Genomic DNA, 18,176 nt, shown 5'->3' on the forward strand with positions numbered 1-18,176 from the left:
CATCCCCAGAAGCTCACTGCCTCCCGGGAGATGGGGAGACCAAGGTGCGGCCCACGCAATAGGGGAGAGGTTCCTCTCTGAGGGGTGAACACAGAAGGGCTTAGCATCCCAAATCCCAAAAAACTCTCCTGTCCCCTAAACAGCCAGCTCTGTGTCCTGTATACAGTGACCTCTGACCCCAGCAACACCACCAATACCCCTTTTATCCCAGGTCTGTCCCAGCCCTGGGGTGTGTGCCAGGCAGCCAGCACTGGGAGGAAGGGGCCAGGTGCATGGGCAGGCAAGGAAGGTCAGTCAGATTGAAGCCCCCCGGGGCCTCTTGGCAGAGTGGCTATCCTCGGTCTCTGACCCACTGGAGGCCGAGCCATGCAGTCACCACAGCGGTCGTGCCACAGACCCTCACACGCCTCACGCTGGGTGGTACCAATCTGTGTTTATTCAATAACCTACATCCAGGACACAGTGAATGATTCCACATCAAGGAAGCCATAGGTGTATCCCCCTGTTCAGTGAAAAAGCACCCCCCACCCCCTAAACAAGAATGAGAAAAGGCACAGTATATACACATGACACAAAGGCTGGCTCACCCAGTGGGCAGGGGCCATAAATTACAGTGGGGGGGGGTGGGCAGGAGAGAAAAAGTGGGTGAGGTCCAAGCTGTTCCAGCCTGCACTTGGCATCAGAGGAGCCCCTCCCTGCTGTGTGTACCCCCATCTGTGCTGGGGTCCCGGCCCACTTTCTGCCCCAACCAGCCTGAGCAGGTGAGAAGCACAGGGAGGGAGAGAGGGAGGGCAGCCCCTCTCAGCCTCCCAGCAGGCCCCGGGATACCAGGCAGCCCTCGGGTCCCAGGAGAAATGGCCTCCGGGTAGGCACCAAGCCAAGGGATCCAGAAAAGTGGGACCACTTTTCCTTCCAGGACCCCCCTCAAGGAAGGGGGCTTCATTCCTAGTGCCCACCTTGGGCAACACTGTGCCCACCCTGAAAAGGGGCTTGTCACTGGGGAGGGGTTGGGGTCTGGTCCCTTCCACCCTGGCTTATTTTCAGGTCAAGAATTAGGGATAAAAACAGACTATGGAGGTAGGAGTTGGGATGACAGGGAGCTGAGAACCCATACTGAAGACCCCTGGTCCCCAGTCCTTAATGGGTGGCTTCATCTTTCCCAACCCCCTGGGACTAACCCAAGGTTGGGCTGACATCCCAGGGGGCGGGGGAGTGGGAAGGAACAGGACACTTAAATAAGATACAGTTTATTTTTTAAAAAATTAAAAAATTATGCCGACACTATTTCATCCATCCCCAGGTCTGCCCCCTACCTCCCACCCACCTCCCAAGGGCTGGGCTCCCTCCTTCCCTGGCTGTCCTGTGTAGTAAAGAGAAAACAATGGACTGGCTTTGTTAGGCACAGGGGAGGGGACGCAGACCCAGGGAGAGAAAGAAAGATGCCACAGCAACTTAGCCCTGCATCACAGCAACCCCAAGCACACTGATATAAAAACATTCGTATAAAAAGGGGGGCGTGCTGGGCACAGTGCCAAGGGTGAAGCGCTCTGGTGCCCAGAGACCTAAGTCCCCCAGAGGGAAAGCCTGATAAAAAACAAGGAAGCAGGAAAAGGCAGGGAGAGATGTTCACAGGAGAGTGTGTCTTGGGAGGGCGGGAGGTGGGGCCGGGCAGCTTGGGAGCTCCCCCTGCTGCTTCCAAGTCAGGGTGCCCCCAATTCCCGCCCCGCCCTGACTTTCCTCTCTCAGGCCCACTAGGGCCTGGACTGTGGGCATCGATCCACAGCAGCTTTAAGGGGCTCTGCCCAAGGGGCCCACTAGCCTGAGGTTGTCCAAAAGCCTTGGCAGGTGACAGCTCAGAAGCCACGGCTCATCCCACAGCTCTCAGAGGGAGGAGGGAGACTGGGAGGCAGAGGAGGAGGGAGAGGAACACGGACAGAGGGAAGTGGTGGCCGAGGTGGGCAGAGCCCGGGGGTCAGGAGGCAGCGATGGCAGTGCCGCCCCCCAGCTTGACAATCATCTGCTGGCAGTCGCTGCACGAGCGCCGGTCGCCCACCTTCTCCAGGGTGCGGGCGGCCTCGGCCAGCAGCACCGCCCGCTGGCCCGGGGAGGAGAGGAAGGAGAGGGGCAGGTGGCGGCAGGCCAGCAGGATGGCGGTGGCCCGCTCTCGCTGGCCGGGCCAGGCGTCCACCTCTCCTGTGGGAATGATGAGACACGCACTCGCTGAGATGAGAGCCCGCCAAGGACGCAGGTGCTGTTCCCAGGGCTCAGTGTGAGCTGGTTTATTTAATCCTCACGCCCCCCAAGCAAGGGAGGTTCCAGTGCCCTGCCTAGTTCACAGAGGATATGAGCTGAACCCGCTGGGGCCACAGGCTATTACTCCGAGGCGGGGCCGAGGTGTGGCCCATCAGCGGCTCCCACAGTGGGGCGACGCCGCAGCCGTCCCCTCCTCACTCGGGGCTGGACCCGTGACAAGGCGACCAAGGCCGTCCAAGCCCCACAGCACCTCACGGACCCTCCCCCGGCACCCACGAAATCAAGCCTCGGGTTTCCTGGGTTCTCGCGCTGCCTCTGAGAACCCTGCAGATGCTGAGGGCAGGGCAGGGCTGGGCTCCTCCCCCATTTCCCCGCCCCTCCCCATCAGGGCCCACCCAGGCCTTGGCGCCGGGTGCTGGGGGGCTCACCGTGCTTGGCGTTCTGAGCGGTGCGCCGTCGCAGGCTGTGCTCCAGCAGCTGATGGGTACGGGTGGGGCTGGCCCCCGCCATCAGACGCACGGTGGCTTCATGCAGGAACACCTGGGAGGTGCAGGGGGACACAAGCTGGGGGTCCTCACCTGTCTGTGCCCCAGTAGGTCTCTCTCCCTGCAGCATCTCGTCCGCCACCCGACGGCACCCCTTCTCCTCTCCACAACACCCTGCTCTGCTCACCCCTTGAAAGCAACCTCTCTCGTCCTCACTCTGACCCGACACAAGCCAGGCAGGAAAGGGGAACACAGCACAGGCCACCTGGGGGGGCAGGAGCAAGACGGCGGCGAGCTGAGGAAGAGGCCAAGGGCTGCTTCCTCTACGGCTGACCGGGAGCGCCAAAGCGCCCTCTGGGGTTGGAGGACAAGTAGCCTGGGGGGACCCGCACTTCGCCGGAGGCTGCCTCCAGCTCGAAAACAGGACAGAGGTGAGGCAGGGACAGGAGGGGGCAGGGGGATGGCTGCGCTGGCACCAAGGAGGTCTAGGCTCCTGCTGCCTCCTGTTTCTTCAGAAAGGAACAGAGTCCAGAGGTTTCCAGGTGAAAGTCTGCAGCTCTTCTGTAAATATGAGTCACTGGGGATGGGGCGGCCAGGCCTAGGTCTCTAATTTCTTAACATCTCAAGGTTCTTTTACACCTTAACATCTCAGTGTGTGAGGAGTGCTGCCCTGGAGGCACCGGGGGAGGCGGTGAAGGGCTTGGGCAGGTGGCAGTCTTTTCTGAGGAGGCCTCTGATGGGGGCCACAGTGCCTGGGGCCCACTTCCTCTTCTCCACGGCGAGGGGGGTGGCTCTCACATGACTGTAGTCCATCTGCCGTGTCTGTCCTGGCTCGCTGCATACAGGGGCCGCAGCGTAACCCTGCGAGGGCCCCATAGCACCCTAGGGTGGGGCGACCTCACCCTGAGCCCTTCTTTTTTGCACCCTGCCCTCCCCACACTTCTGGCCTTCTCACTTGAATTTCTGGAAAATAATTCAGGCAGCGAGAACATGCTGAGTATATTATCCTAATTAGCAATAAAAATAAACCAAACAGTGAAATGATTTGCGTCCAGTAAGCCCAGTTTACACATCTGCCCTCAGAGCTTATCTCAGACCGTGTAGCCATCGCCAAGGGGATGTTACGTGGGGCGTCGGGCAGCAGAACCGAAGCCCCCAGTGGCTCAGAAAAACAATGAAAGGCATGTCTAGGGGCATTCTGCTGCTCTGACACCAATTACGAAAGCCAGAGTAGAGAGCTTCCTCGTGGCCTTCCCGCCCCTCTCCGCTCAGGCTGGGAGCCCCTTCTTGCTCCCACTGCCCCCAGAGCCCCCCATTCCTGAGTTTAACTGGTGAGGCACAATCTGTGTTGTCCTCTGTCTGCGGCCGTGTGGCCTGCTCACCACCACGCTCCAGGGCTGGGCACACAGCAAGTACTCCACCAACATGAGCCAAACAAAGGGATACATGGCACCCAGCCCAGTGCCTGACAGCTCAGCTGACCTCAGGAGGCCGACTCCACGACCCCAGGCCAGTGCTGTGCTGGGTTCTGCCCTCCCCCGGCAGCAGGCCGGGCCTCACCTTGCGATAGGCCGGGCGGAAGCTATGTGCCAGCCTGCGCAGGCTGCCCAGGTCCCGCTGGAAGCCAGCCAGCTCAGCGCCCGATGCGTGGTAGGTCTCACCCAGGGCCTGGCTGGCTCCTGCTTGTTTCTGCCAGAGTGCTGTCCGCAGCGACAGGAGCAGGTCACAGGTCAGCAGCTGGACCACCTGCAGGGTGGGCCACGAAGGAGGAGACAGGTGACTGGCCGATTCCTGGGACAAGGATCCCGGCACCCACCAGGCCCTCCCCCGCCTGACACCCGGCAGCTCCGGGACAAAGGGCGGAGCCCCAGACGGGGGAGCCTGGAAAACACCCCACAGGGAGCAAGAGAACAGCTGGAGAGTGAACTTAAGCTCACGGCATCTAGTCCTTTCCACGGCCCCAGGCGGTAGATCTGTTCTCCCATCTTGCGGGTGAGGAAGCCAAGGCTCAGAGAGAGGCTGCAGGCTCGTGAGGGGACACAAGTGGCGAGGACAGGAATAACCGTCACGGGTCTAATAGGAAGTCGCAGGTCCCTCCCACCTCACAGGAGTCCTCCCATGGCTGGCTGGGGGGCTGAGATACTCAAAAGGTGCCTCGGCCCCATCCTTCCAGTGGAATTCAAAAGCCGGAAGTGGCAGCACAGCCTGGAGATGGAGGACCAGGGGGAAGAGGCTCGCTTCAACAGAGGGCAGCCGAGGCCCGGCCCAAGCGGCCTCTGGAGTCGGGGAGACAGGAGCCCAAGAAGGCAGAGCCACAGAGCAGCTGAATGCTTGGGTTTGGATCCACTGACCCAGATCTACCCTGACATATGACCAAACCTCTGAGCCTCAGTTTCCTCACCCACAAAACGGGCACCTCAGGGCTGCAGCGAGCGTCACACGAGAGCACTGCGTGCAGGCACCACGCCCAGCCTCAGAAGCACGGGCCTCAGCCCACCCACACTGGCGCCCATAAGCACAGATGCCGCCAGGCACCAACAAGGCCAGGCCACCTGCCTTGCTCCAGAGGGCCCTCAGCACCAGGGAGCAGGGCTTCTCGAGATGGATCACATGCGGCCCTCAGGCTCTGACGGACTCCCCCAGGCCATTCCTCATCTTGTCCAGTCTGGCTTTCCCCTTCTCCAGGGTGCTGGACCTGGGGAGCTCACAGTGCTGCCCCGGACCCTGGACCCTGCCTTGAACCTGCACGTTGCCTGACCCTTGGCCACAGTGTTTTTTGGCTGCTGACAGCTTTGGGGGGGGACATGGATGAGGTCTCTCTCCTCATAGGTGGCACTTCTAAGAGGTGGGGTAGCAGCCTGGGGCTGAATTCTGCCCCCGGGGGAGGCCAGCTTCTGTGGAGTTCCCTTCTTCTAGGCCCATTCTCCCACACAGGAACCCCAATCCCAAGGGTGCCCGCAGCCTCTCTCTCCTTCCCCAAACTAAGCTGAGACAGTCTAGTTCTCTCATGAAGATAAACAGTACTGGACACCAGCAGAGGAATCGCACAAAGCGAGCTGTGGCTCCCCCTCAAGCCTTTGGTCTTGGGCCCTGTCGGCACACTGCCTGTCCTGTAGGGCTGGCTGCTGTCCTGGGTTCACCCCAGGGTCCGGGGCCACTGATGACCTCCAGCCAGAAGTGCCAGAGCAAACCCCAGTGAGGGGCTCAGAGCCGGGCCCTCCAGGACACACCTGTCTCCCTTTCTGGAGCGAAACCACACTCCTCCCTGTGAACAGATGATGCTTCACCTTCAGCTGCGTGCACGCCCCTCCCCTCTCCCGGATGGCCCTGCCTTGTGACCCAACAGGGAGAGCAGAGCCCTCTGACGAGGCCTGGCTGGAAGTCTCTCGAGGGCTGGGCAGGCCTCTGTGATGCACTGTGGAAACATTGCATGGGTACCGCCAGAACATGCAATGCAACTACAATGCACCACAGCTGCCCGCTCGAGGGTGTGCAGCCAGCCACGGGGGTGCCCAGGACACTCAGCTGGCTCAGGATGTGCATGCGAGGGGGCGGGGGCCCGTGGGGGCCTGGGGAGTCAGGCAAGCTGCCTGGAGCAAATGCAGAGCCCTGGCCAGCTGAGGTTCGCCTGGGGCTGACCAAGCTGTGGGCCCGCAGGACCCAGGACTCTGGTGGGAACATGCTCATCCAAGTACTGAAAGGAAACCCAGCTGGACCCACAGGCTACGCTCTGGGGAAGGGGGCTGCTTGCCTGGTCTGTCTTTCGCACAGCCTCATGGGCTGGGTAGGATCAAGGCGGGTCAGAGCGCTCTTACCCAGCAGAGCTGAGCACCTCCCCGAGGGGCCAGAGAAGCCCCCACTCACATGGCTGAGGGCTGGGTCGCAGGCGGCCCCACTGACATTGAGGCTGCTCCACAGGTGGCCACTGGCCCTCTCGCAGTGGCAGAAGGAACTCTGCTGCCCGTCCGCCTTCCCGGAGAGTGAGGCGTGCATAGCTCTGCAGGTGTGGAAGACGGCCTTCACCAGGGGGCTCCTGGGCGGTGAGAGAGGCGAGAGGCAGGAGGTCAGTGCACGTCGCCTGCGGAGAATGAAGGGGGAGCCCAAGCCGGAGACGACTGCTGCTGTGACACGTGGGTCTGTCTGTTAAACCAAATGCTGCCATAATGGTTCCAGATCCCCAGCTCCAGAACGGAAATGCCAGCTCTGAGTGAGGGAGGCTTCCCACCCCTAAGCACCTTCCTCATTCAAGGAAGGTTGACGGCGTTCATTTCCTAGTGAAGGAGTCCGATAGTGAATGCATTAGATGCTGACTGCGTAATGCCAGGTGGTGCCCGTGCCATGAAGGAAAGTCAAGCAGAGGAAGGGGGTGGCATTTTAAAAGCATAGTCAAGGACGTCCTCTCTGGAAAGGTGACACTCGCGCAGAAGGGACCTGAGGGAACTCCTGAAGGAACCGGGGAAGCAGGAGTGTGGATTTCTAGGAAGAAGGGTTCCAGGCAGAGAAGCAGCATATGCAAAGGCCCTGAGTGTCTGACACATGTAAGAATATCCATGAATGAGCACGGCTGGAGGAGGAAGTGAGGAGAGCAGAGGGAGAGCAAGCTCTAAACAAGGCCCTTCTCAGCCTGGCCGCGGCCCTGCCTCCCGTCTGCCTCTGACCCTGCTCCAGGCTTCAGGCAACCGAAGCTCATCCCCTCTCCCCTCCTCACTCCTTGCCTCTGCTGACGTGGGTGCCTCTGCCTGGAATACCCTTTCTCACCATTTCCCACTTGTCTCCTGAGACTTGTTCCACCTGCCCGGCCCTCTGGTCCGCCTTCTCCTGTCCTGCCCCCTACAAGCCTCCTCTGGCTGCTTCCCCTGGCGCCCCCAGTTATGCGCCTCCTTCCCTCACCAGGCGCTGTGCGATCTCCCGGAGGCTGACTGGCCTCTGGCCCGGAACCCCTCCCAGCGATGCGCCGGCTGCTTCACAGGAGCCGAGACTGGCCTGGCACAGGCACAGGCAAAGGCAACAGCTCCTACAGGAAGGCGCCGAGCAGGACGGCCACGTCTATTCGCTTACGGCTATAACTTGCTGTCCTGTTCACTGCCGCCTCCCAGAGCCCAGAAAGCAGCCGACACCGAGGACGCCCTCGGCTAAGTATTCGCAGAAGGAATGACGGAATCATGGAAGGGGTACAGGAGACCCAGAATGCGGCTCGTGGCCGACAGGAAGGGATCAGAGACGCAGGCTCAACCACCAGGACTGCCACTAAGAAGCCGCCTAAGATGGTCATTCAAACAATCGGTGCCTCAGTTTCCTCATCTGTAGAGTAGCCACGATACCACTCGCTGCTACCTGTGGTGACATACAGTACTGGTCCCATTATCTGCACCTGTTCTCTAACGGCCATTGCCCCAGAAGCCAGGTGTTCAACTCTCTGGAGAAACTTAGCCTCGTTTCATAGAGCAGGTCAGGGAGACAGTGGGGAGGCTGGGATTGGGGGAGGGGGTCCCACAGCATCATCATCCCTGAAGAGCAAAGGGACCCCGGAGTGACTGAGTTCGGGGGAAGGAACGCCTGCTGGGGGTCTTAGCTGCACACTGGGGCTCTGTTCTTAGAAGTGAGGTGGCTTTAGATGATTTACCCGCCGAGCCTCAGTTCCCTCAGGTGCGTTGGCTGGGAGAAAACACACACAGGGTGGCTGCTCACTGGTCGGGGTGCTTAAAAATGGGTTACTTCAATGAACTTGGAGTGTCAGACCGACTTCAGGGAACCCGCCTCAGCCTGCTTTCCTCAGTCCCCTCCCGCTCTCCTGGTTAAGCATCTGCTCAGCCTTGGCTCTGAGGAAAGACGCAGTGAGGCCTTTCTGTCTCGGAGCATTTTACAATTTCTCTCGAATGGCAGAAGATGTCAGGGACACTCAGATCCAGTCAGAAGCAGCCAGGATATCGGCAGGCTGCTTGTCACTACGGGCCAAATGCCCCCAAGAAGCAGGCATGAGTCCCCCAGGAGGACTGCCAGAAGCTCTCCAGTGATGCCTTGTGGTAAAGGCCTTTTTAGCGATAGCGCCGGTGGCGGGGTGGAGGGCGGCGGAGAGGAAACTGGATGCAGTGCTGGCACGTGAGAGAAGGATCCTCGGGCCCTCACAAGCCGGTGCTGGCTGTAAGCCATCAGCCCCCTGCCTGGCTCCACCGGGAGCTTCTGAAGACGCTGGGGGCTGCCGGCTCTCCCTGCCCGTCAGCCTGTGCAAGGAGGCCCGGAAGCAGCGCTGACCGCTGCTGGGGCGACACACACGGACAGACGTGCTCGCCACGTTTGGTCTCTCCATGGTGCCCTCACCCCCTCACTTCATCTCTCCATCTGTCACGTAGTCCCCAGGCTGCCTGGCCCTCCACCCAGATGGCCACCCAGACCTGCTCCCTCCCGCTCACCCAGTGAGCCTGGCACAGCTGGCGCTGGGGACTCCCCTGGAGAGAAGCAAGCAAGTGGTCACGGGGGGCTACGCACTCTGTCACTTCCAGGGCCCTGGGAACACGCTCCACTTCGGTAACGTGAGCACGCACAGCTGCATCATCTCCCTGGAGCCAGCTGATGGCCAGGGTGATCGCGGACGTCCACCACTGACAGACAACGTCTGGACCTAGAGGTGAACAGAACCAAACGCTGCTCCAGCACCCACAGAAACCAGAGCCTGCTGGCTACACCGGGTTCCCGTCGTTCGTGCCATCTCTCCCTCCTGGCGACGGGCTGGGGCCTGTGGGCTGCCCTCTCACACGATTCTGGTGGGAGCACCAACCAGCACCATCTCAGAACACATTTGGCAATCTGTATTAACAGCCTTAAAAATGTTCACTCCTATTAACCTAGTAATCCCATTTTTTGGGGCAATCCATCACAAAGAAATTGGCCTAAATAGAGAACAAAGTCTCAACGAAGATGTTCACTGTGGTGTTATTTTTAAGTAAAAAGCTGGAAACAACCTAAACTTCCAACAGTTGTGAAAAGTGGTGTTTCCAAAGTATTTGTAGTAACAGGCTCAGGTTAGAATCTTTTTAGTGTTTTCCTCTCTGAGGCTAAGTTTTCTCAGTGGACCTGTATGATGAAAGGCCTAAGAATATGTTCTTTTCTAAACTCTGAAATAAAGACAGGCCACGAGGTCAGTGGTCATGACAGGGCGGCTGCTTCTCTGGGATCCTTCTCTCTCTAGGGAGAGTGGCCACAAGGGAGCTCCACATCGCTGTCCCCCAGCAGCCTCAGAAGCGCAAGAGGTGACAGCTCGTGTGCCATCACCCAGATGGCAGTTTAGAGACAGAAGCAAAGAATGTCCTGGTGCCAAGTCAGTCGCTGGTTGTGCTGTGCCACCCAAGGCGATGGGTACTGTGGCAATATAGATGCCTGGATGAAAGACCTCTTTGGCAGAGTGTCAGACCCAAGAGCAGCCCCGGGGACCACTGTGTATTGAAAGGTGAGCCCCTCCCCAGCTCCCGGTGCCGGGACCACTTGCTGCCCGTTCTGAGCGTTTGGGAGAATTCCTGACCTGCCCCACCCATCCAGGGCCCAGGGAGGACACCGACTCACTCGTTGTCACACTTCTAGGAGAATCATGATCTCCTGCCCCCAAAACACTGTCCAGCACGGGGGAACTGTGCATGAGGGCGACATGGGGGTTGCAGATACACACCTCAGATCCAGAGAAGATTCTCGGGTGCAGACTCATAACTAACCCTGGACCCTGGGACACAAGGGCTGTGAAGGACTGAATCAAGCAACCCGAGGCCTGCGGAGCTGCCCCACAAGATGCTTACCAAGGGCTGACTTGAGCACGCAGCTGCTGGAGAAGGGGGCAGTCACAATCCCCACAGAGTCCACAAAAGAATTAAGTAGTTTCAGGTACTCCAGAGCACTGGAGAATTCACTAGAAAGAAAAGGAAGGGTCCCACACACATCAGAATGTACACAAGGACCACGCTCACGGCCTGGCTGGTCAGCCCCCAGCTCTGAGACCCACTTCGCCAGGCGCCCCAAGCTCTGCCTCTCACACCACTCACACTCTCCCCAGGCTGCCCTGACACCAGTCCTGACACTCTCCCCTCTGCCGGGAGAGCCAGCTTTCTCTTGCATCCCTCGCCCTTCAAGACCCAATTCAACTGTCGTCTCTGCCCAGAGGTTTTCTGACCTCCCAGGTAGGACCGCCCTCCCCTCTCCGCTCAGGTGCACTCCAGTCAGGACCTGGCCCGTGAACCAGAGTGACCCTGGCCCGTCTGCCTCTCAGGTCTGACTCTGTGAAGGAAAGACTGCGCTCAATAACTCTGTAAGAATAAGACACTGACACACTCAACACAGGTCGGGGTCCCACAAGGTGTCTGGGCCCGAGCGCCTGCCTCCTGCCGAGCTCCCCACGTTCCATTCCACACCCTCCACAGGCCACCCCTCCCCTGGCAAAGAGCAAAGCAAAAGAATCAAATCCCTGACTGCTCCAAGAACTGACTCCACTTGGTGAAGGGATGGGTAAAAAGGAGAAAAAGGCGGAAAGTGATACACTTGGTCTGGCAGTAAGAGGCAAAGAGGCCAGGTCAGAGCCCACAGAGGGCTCTCGTGGGGCTGCCAGGTTCAAGCAATAAACATGAAGGGATCACTGGATTTCCCTCTTGACCCTACACTAGGGCTTGTTTCCTTCTAGGCCTCACGGCCGCCTCTGCACTTCCCGGGCAGGCAGCCCGAGGCGGGGGCCCCTCCTGGGGTCAGCACCTGCTCTCCTCTTCCGGGTCTGCAGCTTTCTTCTTGGCCTGAGGTTTCACCAAGGACTCCACCGCTCGCTCCAGCAGGTTCCTGCAGAAGGCCTGGTGCACCTGGGCGATGGGGTCAGCTGAAGAAGAGGAGGAAGCCAGGAGGAGGGGTAAGTGGGTCTCACTTATGGGCTCATTCTGCCTTACAGAGAAAATAGAGGGTGGGGAGAGGAGCCCAAGGAGCAGTTAACCCCTCCGAATGGGGCCAAACGTCCTCAACAGACCCCAGAACTGCTTGTTAAACAGCCAGAAGGTGGGGATGCAGGCTGGGAGGGTTGGCAAGCCCAAGACTACGTGGGTCCTGGACTGGCTCCGGGGGGCGTGTGAGGAGTGCTGTGCCTCCTGGTGTAACAGCCAGCGTTTCCGTTCAAGGTTGGGAGCTGTGTGGCGGCCACAAGCCTTGTCAGAAGACAGGAGGTGGGAAGGCGGACAGTACACCTGTGCACGTCTCAGGGACTGCCTCCTCTCCTGTGGCTCAGGAGGGCAGCCAGCAGAGGGGATGGTGGCGCCGGCTGCCGCCTGGCGGGATTAGGGAAACCCCGCTCCCGCTTACCAGAGCCTTTGTGTGGGGCCTGTGGCCAGCAATTGTCTGGTTGAGCCTATTAAACAAGAAGCCTTGCAATGCTTGTGACAGCTGACTGTCACTGACAGGCCCCCCAGCTGGCAGGCCCAAAGCAGGGTGTCACCAGCCTTCCCCTCACTCACACGCCACAGCCGTGTGGGTTTCAATTTGACAAGAACGGGGAGGCAGGACACTTATGAACACATTCTGGGCGAGAAGGCCTAGAGCCAGAGCCACCAGAGGTGAGAGAGCCAGGGCAGTCCAGGGCGCACACAGAGCAGCCTGGCAACGCAGCTGAGATTTACGATCGCTTCTGCTTTCATCCTTACTTTCTGGTGTTGCACATCACTCTTCCTTTGAGCCATAAAGTTATTGAAAAGAAACCACGGTGGAACCTCCCTCCCCCACAAAATGTTTGACACACACCCCTGTACCTGCAGGACATGTCTGACTCGCCCCAGACTCCCAGTTCAGAGAGAGGAAAAGCGCAGAAAGCAGAAAGCCACGGCTGCTCAAGTCTGAGCCAACCCGAACAGCCTCTCCTGCTCCGAGGCCGGGCGAGGGGACTCCAATCATTGTCAGACACTGGGGACAGCAAGCCAGCATCTCCTCCCGACGCCTGGAGCCCTGTCCCTGCCACCACTCTGAGCACTTGATGACCGTCTGTCGCCTGTTGTTCCCTAACTGCTCCGCCTATGTCTGTCTGCCTTCCAGGGGGAGCGGGAGATTGGGGCCAGCAAACAGCAACTCCACACATCCTCTGAGTCTCCAAAGCGCCCAGAACAAGGGCAAGATTCCAGCTGGTGCTCAATCACCATTAGTAACGTGTGGCGGTGTGACTGATGTCAGGACCACGGGCTCTGCATGTCAGAGAGAGGCGAGCTGCAAACCCAGTTTAGCTGCTGACCAGGCTCATGACCTCCCTGAGTTTAAGGAAAACATGGCTGAGGCATCCTGTGTCCCCACGTGTCTGGAGTGTAGCCACCCTGCGGTACCGGTGGCTCTCAAAGCTGCGCAGGTGCTCTCACCTGGGTTCCTCTGGGCACAGTACAGACTCTCCTTGGCAGCTGACTTCACGGACCAGCTCCGCTCCATGAAAAACTTCTGGCCCAGGGGGTGGCAGAGCCAGCGCAGCGAGTCGGGAACAGTGCTGCGCTCGGGGCCACACAGGCTCTGGGCGCGATTGAGGAAGTAGCTCTGTGGAAGGACAAGGACCACGGTGACAGCAGGGTGGCAGAACGCTGGCTGTGCCAACATGGTGGAGGCAGACTGGGGAAGGGAGGTCAGTAGGAGGGACGGGGCACTCACATACCTGGAAGGAAATACCCTCACTGAAACCAGGGCCATGGCCCCGGCGGAGTCTGCCGGGCTCGATGACCGTGTACAAGCTCCAGCTGGACAGGGGTGGGGCCTCAAGGCACCCACGGGGGCCTGGCTGCACCCTGTCCTGCTGGGTCTGCCTAACCCGACTCGAATCTTGTTCTGGGCTGTGCTGGCATTCAACTGCAGAGCTGAGGAGGGCTCTCCAAGGCCCCTCGCGGCACTTTAGCCCTCAGCCCCGTCAATGGCGCTGCACCCCAGCCAGGTGGCCCCCTGGATCCTGGGACTTTTTCTCATCTGTCATTTTAATTACATATCTTTCAGAGTATTTTTAAGGCAAAACCGTATTCTGCTTTGACTAATTTTCATCTCTTTTACCTCTGAGTGTGAAGAGTTTAGAACAGGCACCCAGCAAGTGGTCAGTGACTGTTATTTACCATCACTGTCACTCTAGAAAGCACTGGAGTGAAAGGGCAGCCCTGAGACTCATCCAGCCCCCTAAAGAGAACCCCCTGCCATCCCTGGATGAGTCCTTGACGTGAACACCGGTCTAGTGAAGAAAAGACCTGAAAGCCTCTTTGCTGGACAATTCAAAGAGCCAGTGCCCCAGTTTCCCCTCTTCTGCCCACAGGATAACATCACTCCAGGGCCCCAGGAATAAGAATTGTAGGGACGATGCTGTCTATCCATGTTTTCAGAAATTGTGTCATTTTTTGAGTAAGGATATCTTTATTCTAAAACCCATGTTTTCCAACCCATAAAAACCACTCGAGGGCTTCCCTGGTGGCGCAGTGGTTTAGAGTCCGCCTGCTGATGCAGGGGACACGGGTTCGTGCCCTGGTCCAGGAAGATCCCACATGCCGCGGAGCAGCTGGGCCCGTGAGCCATGGCCGCTGAGCCTGCGCGTCCGGAGCCTGTGCTCCGCAACGGGAGAGGCCACAACAGTGAGAGGCCCGCGTACCGCAAAAAACAAACAAACAAACAAACAAAAAACCCCACTCGATACAGGCCAATCTGAATGAGAAGCTCAGCAGAGAAGGATGGAGGGAGAGAGAAGCATGAGATGCAGGGAGCCCAGAGGAGGAGAGGCTGCTGGGCCAGGCAGTGGACCTCAACCTTCACACTGCAGCCCTCACCTCCACAATGAAGGTAGCCACCTCCTTGTCTGGTTCAGTCTGATGGTTCTGACCTTTACTGGGCTCTGAGCAGCCATCAGCTAATGTGCTGGCCTCAGAAGACTTGAAGGCCAGGGTCAGAAATAGCTCTGCCAAAGTACCACTCAAGAAACATGGACCAAGGAGGCTGGCTTTCTCGGGGGAACCTGGAGACAGCTGCCTAAATCCAGAAGAAAAGGACCCGGCCAAACTGTTCTCTAATGTTATCATGGCACTCACAGGACCAGGAGGGGCATGTCACTTAAATCTCTAATCACAGGGCCGGCAGCACTAATGGCCTTTCCTCCTCTTTGCTGACCACCATACTTTAAAAAGGGGACTGGAGAGCAAACGTAGAGAATTCTATGACCTTCTCCTGACCCTCAACAAAGCCCTCACTGGATGTGAGCTTGTAACTGCAATGGTCAGAGAACAGCAGCTGAGGAGCCTGAAGGCGACAGAGGTTGGGGGTGGTTTGGTGGTAATTCCAGGCCCTTTGAAGACTGCGAACCTCCTAACGGTTGCCCCCAGCGAGCACATACCTGATAAGCAAAGGAGCCTGATGGCTGCTCCAGGGGAAATCTAGGACCACTGATCCCTAAGAAGGGCCCAAGCGTCACCAACAGAAGCAGAAACAAAGCCTGGTTAGGTGATATTGCAAGAGGAACCCAGAGAAGCGATTTAGAAAATCATTAAAATACATTTTTAAGCTTAACTCTTAGAAAAGAAAAACTTTAGTTATAACACATCTCAGCAGGAGAGGGAGCTCCAGTTTAGTGGTTTGAATTAATAAGAAATATAAATCCTGGGATAGTCATCCACGGTATGGCTTCTAGAAGGGAAACTGAGAAAATAACTTCTGTTGCTCATTTTTTTTTAATAAATTCATTTATTTACTTATGGCTGCGTTGGGTCTTTGTTGCTGTGTGTGGGCTTCCTCTCTAGTTGCGGCGAGCAGGGGCTACTCTTCGTTGTGGTGTGCGGGCTTCTCATTGCGGTCACCTCTCTTATTGCAGAGCACAGGCTCTAGGTGCACAGGCTTCAGTAGTTGTGGCGCGCAGGCTCAGTAGTTGTGGCTCATGGGCTCTAGAGAGCAGGCTCAGTAGTTGTGGCGCACGGGCTTAGTTGCTCCACGGCATGTGGGATCTTCCTGGACCAGGGCTCGAACCCGTGTCCCTTGCATTGGCAGGCGGATTCTTAACCATTGCGCCACTGGGGAAGCCCACTTCTGTTGCTCTTTTAATTTTCTTGGTATTACCACCCCATGATCATTTTCCTAAATTTTACAGACACCAGAATTCACTCAAGCTGGGGCTGAGGAGCAACCTCACTGCCATAACTCATCTGCTAATTGCTGAATTGAGTGGCTGTGGCAGGAGACTCAGAACTGTTTGGATCCTGAGGGCCACCCTGTTCCCCTGCGCCAGTTCCAACTCCAGGTTACATCCTCCCACTCCAGTCCAACTCGGTGGTTCTCAAATTGTGTGCGAAGGCACCCCAAAGCACCACAGCAAACTCACAGGGGTGCCACTGGATATTTCACACTTTGGGGGGAAACACAGCAATGCTCAACATGAATCGGACACCATGTAAACTGCTAGATGGAGGCAGTTCGGTCTCAATGTGAGACTGCATGACCGTCCTCTGGGTAGTGTCATCTTTGGGAAGCTGAGTTTTTGGAGGCTGTTGTAATAAAAAGCAAGTGCGGCGTGAAAGCTGGTGTGGGACAGGAAGTGAAGGTGGTGGCGTCCAGCCTGATTTCAAAGTCTGAGAAGGCACATGCAGCAGGCACACACATCCCATTAGTAAGTATCTATGGTTATTAAGAATAGAACTCAAATATTATTTCTTCCTTCAGTTTTGTGTATTATTTTTCCAAGTGGCCACTAAGTTGTTAAGACAAATATCTATTAAGATGTTTGCACCTAATTAACAAACAGAACTGTTAGGTATTTCCTTTAGCCCAAGGAAACCATGAAAAACTTACTGAGGCACAAAGGGTGCCGTGAACCAAGAAAGCTTGGCAACCTCTGGTCTACACCATTTTCACGGAGGCCAGCCCTCTGCGTGACCCCCAATGCCTGACTCATTTGCTGGCTAAATACATTCCACCAAATTCAAAGCTTCTTCCTATTTAAGAAAGTACTATCTGGGTCTCTCATTCCCCTTCCAAGAGAAGCAAACAGATGAGAGGGGCAGCTACTTTCCTAGAGACTGGTTCCTCTCCTTTTCCCACCTTACTGAAAATGCACACTTGGCGATACCACTGATTTTCCAAATATTGATACTCTTTGACCCAGCATCACCACCTCTACACTTAACCTGAAGGGGTGTTGTACAAGCGGGTGAGGGTACTCCCTGCAGCACTGTTTCTAACTGCAAATGCTGGAAACAACTCAAACATCTAGCAGTGGCACACTGGCTCCATCAAGGACAGTATTTACACATGCTGGAGCGGCAAGTACCTCTGTGGAATAGGAGGCAACAAGGAAAGAGTCCCAAGACTTATAATCTGGTTGAAAAAAGCAAGTGGCAAAACAGGGTTTCTGATATGATCACATTAAATAAATTATAATGCATATATGTTCTGACGTGCAGGAAGAAAACTGAGGAAATGCACATTAAACTGCTCACTGCTTGTTAGGCATACCCAATATTTTTGGGGTGGGGGGACACTCATTAGGGAACCATTTTCCTGATCCTCAGCTGTTACACACATGCCTTCCTCAAATGGGCTGCGTAGCCCATTAAAGAACAGCTGTGTCTTAGCAACAAAGACAATCAAAACCCCAGTGGGATTTCTGGGATGATGGGATGATCCTAAAATTTATATGGCAAGGTAAAGAGCAAACACTAGTCACTAAAGCCAGAGGACTGACCCTTCCAGATATCAAGACGTATTCGAGGGCTTGGCCATTAGGGGTGTGTGGTGTTGGTGCAATGGAACTGACTAGAGCATCCAGAAGGAGACTCATCACACGTGGACATTTAATTTACGCAAAAGGTGCCCCTGGGTGCAGTGTGGAAAGGGCAGTCATTTTAACAACAGATTCTGGGGTTGGGAGATAATACATATGAAAAAAAAGTCGATCTTGCACCCCTACCTCCAACTCATACAAAAATCAGTTCCAAGTGGATTACATACCTATGTGTGAACATTTGAAAATAAAGTGACCAGCAGATACCATAGGAGAGTATCTTCATGACATTGGGGTAGAATAAAGATATATTAAACAGGACATAAAATGTCTAATTGCTAAGGAAAAGACGAATAATCTGGATTTCACGAACATTAAGAACTTATGCTCGGACTTCTCTGGTGGTGCAGTGGTTAAGAATCTGCCTGCCAATGCAGGGGACAGGCATGTGAGCCCTGGTCTGGGAAGATCCCACATGCCGCGGAGCAACTAAGCCCGTGCGCCACAAATACTGAGCCTGCGCACTAGAGCCCGTGAGCCACAGCTACTGAGCCCTCGTGCCACAACTACCGAAGCCCACGCACCTAGAGCCCATGCTCCACAACGAGAAGCCACCGCAATGAGAAGCCTGCGCACCACAACGAAGAGAGTAGCCCCTGCTCGCCGCAACTAGAGAAAGCCCGCGCACAGCAACAAAGACCCAACACAGCCAAAAAGAA

General features: G+C 56.8%; 1 protein-coding gene across 1 annotated transcript in view; it reads right to left on the reverse strand.

The window, feature by feature from the left end:
* Positions 1-418: 418 nt before the first annotated feature.
* Positions 419-18,176, reverse strand: part of SREBF2 (sterol regulatory element binding transcription factor 2) — a 62,175-nt gene continuing 44,417 nt past the window's right edge. Inside the window, exons 12-19 of the mRNA XM_081249731.1 lie at positions 13,094-13,262; positions 11,466-11,583; positions 10,523-10,632; positions 9,225-9,357; positions 6,603-6,771; positions 4,299-4,484; positions 2,682-2,793; positions 419-2,193 (exon numbers count right to left, since the gene is read on the reverse strand). Coding sequence (XP_081105857.1) covers positions 1,973-2,193; positions 2,682-2,793; positions 4,299-4,484; positions 6,603-6,771; positions 9,225-9,357; positions 10,523-10,632; positions 11,466-11,583; positions 13,094-13,262 — 1,218 coding nt within the window. The 3' untranslated portion in view covers positions 419-1,972. The remainder of the gene's footprint in view (positions 2,194-2,681; positions 2,794-4,298; positions 4,485-6,602; positions 6,772-9,224; positions 9,358-10,522; positions 10,633-11,465; positions 11,584-13,093; positions 13,263-18,176) is intronic.

This window comes from Mesoplodon bidens, assembly GCF_964165515.1.
Source record: "Mesoplodon bidens genome assembly, chromosome: 11".
Taxonomy (NCBI): domain Eukaryota; kingdom Metazoa; phylum Chordata; class Mammalia; order Artiodactyla; family Ziphiidae; genus Mesoplodon; species Mesoplodon bidens.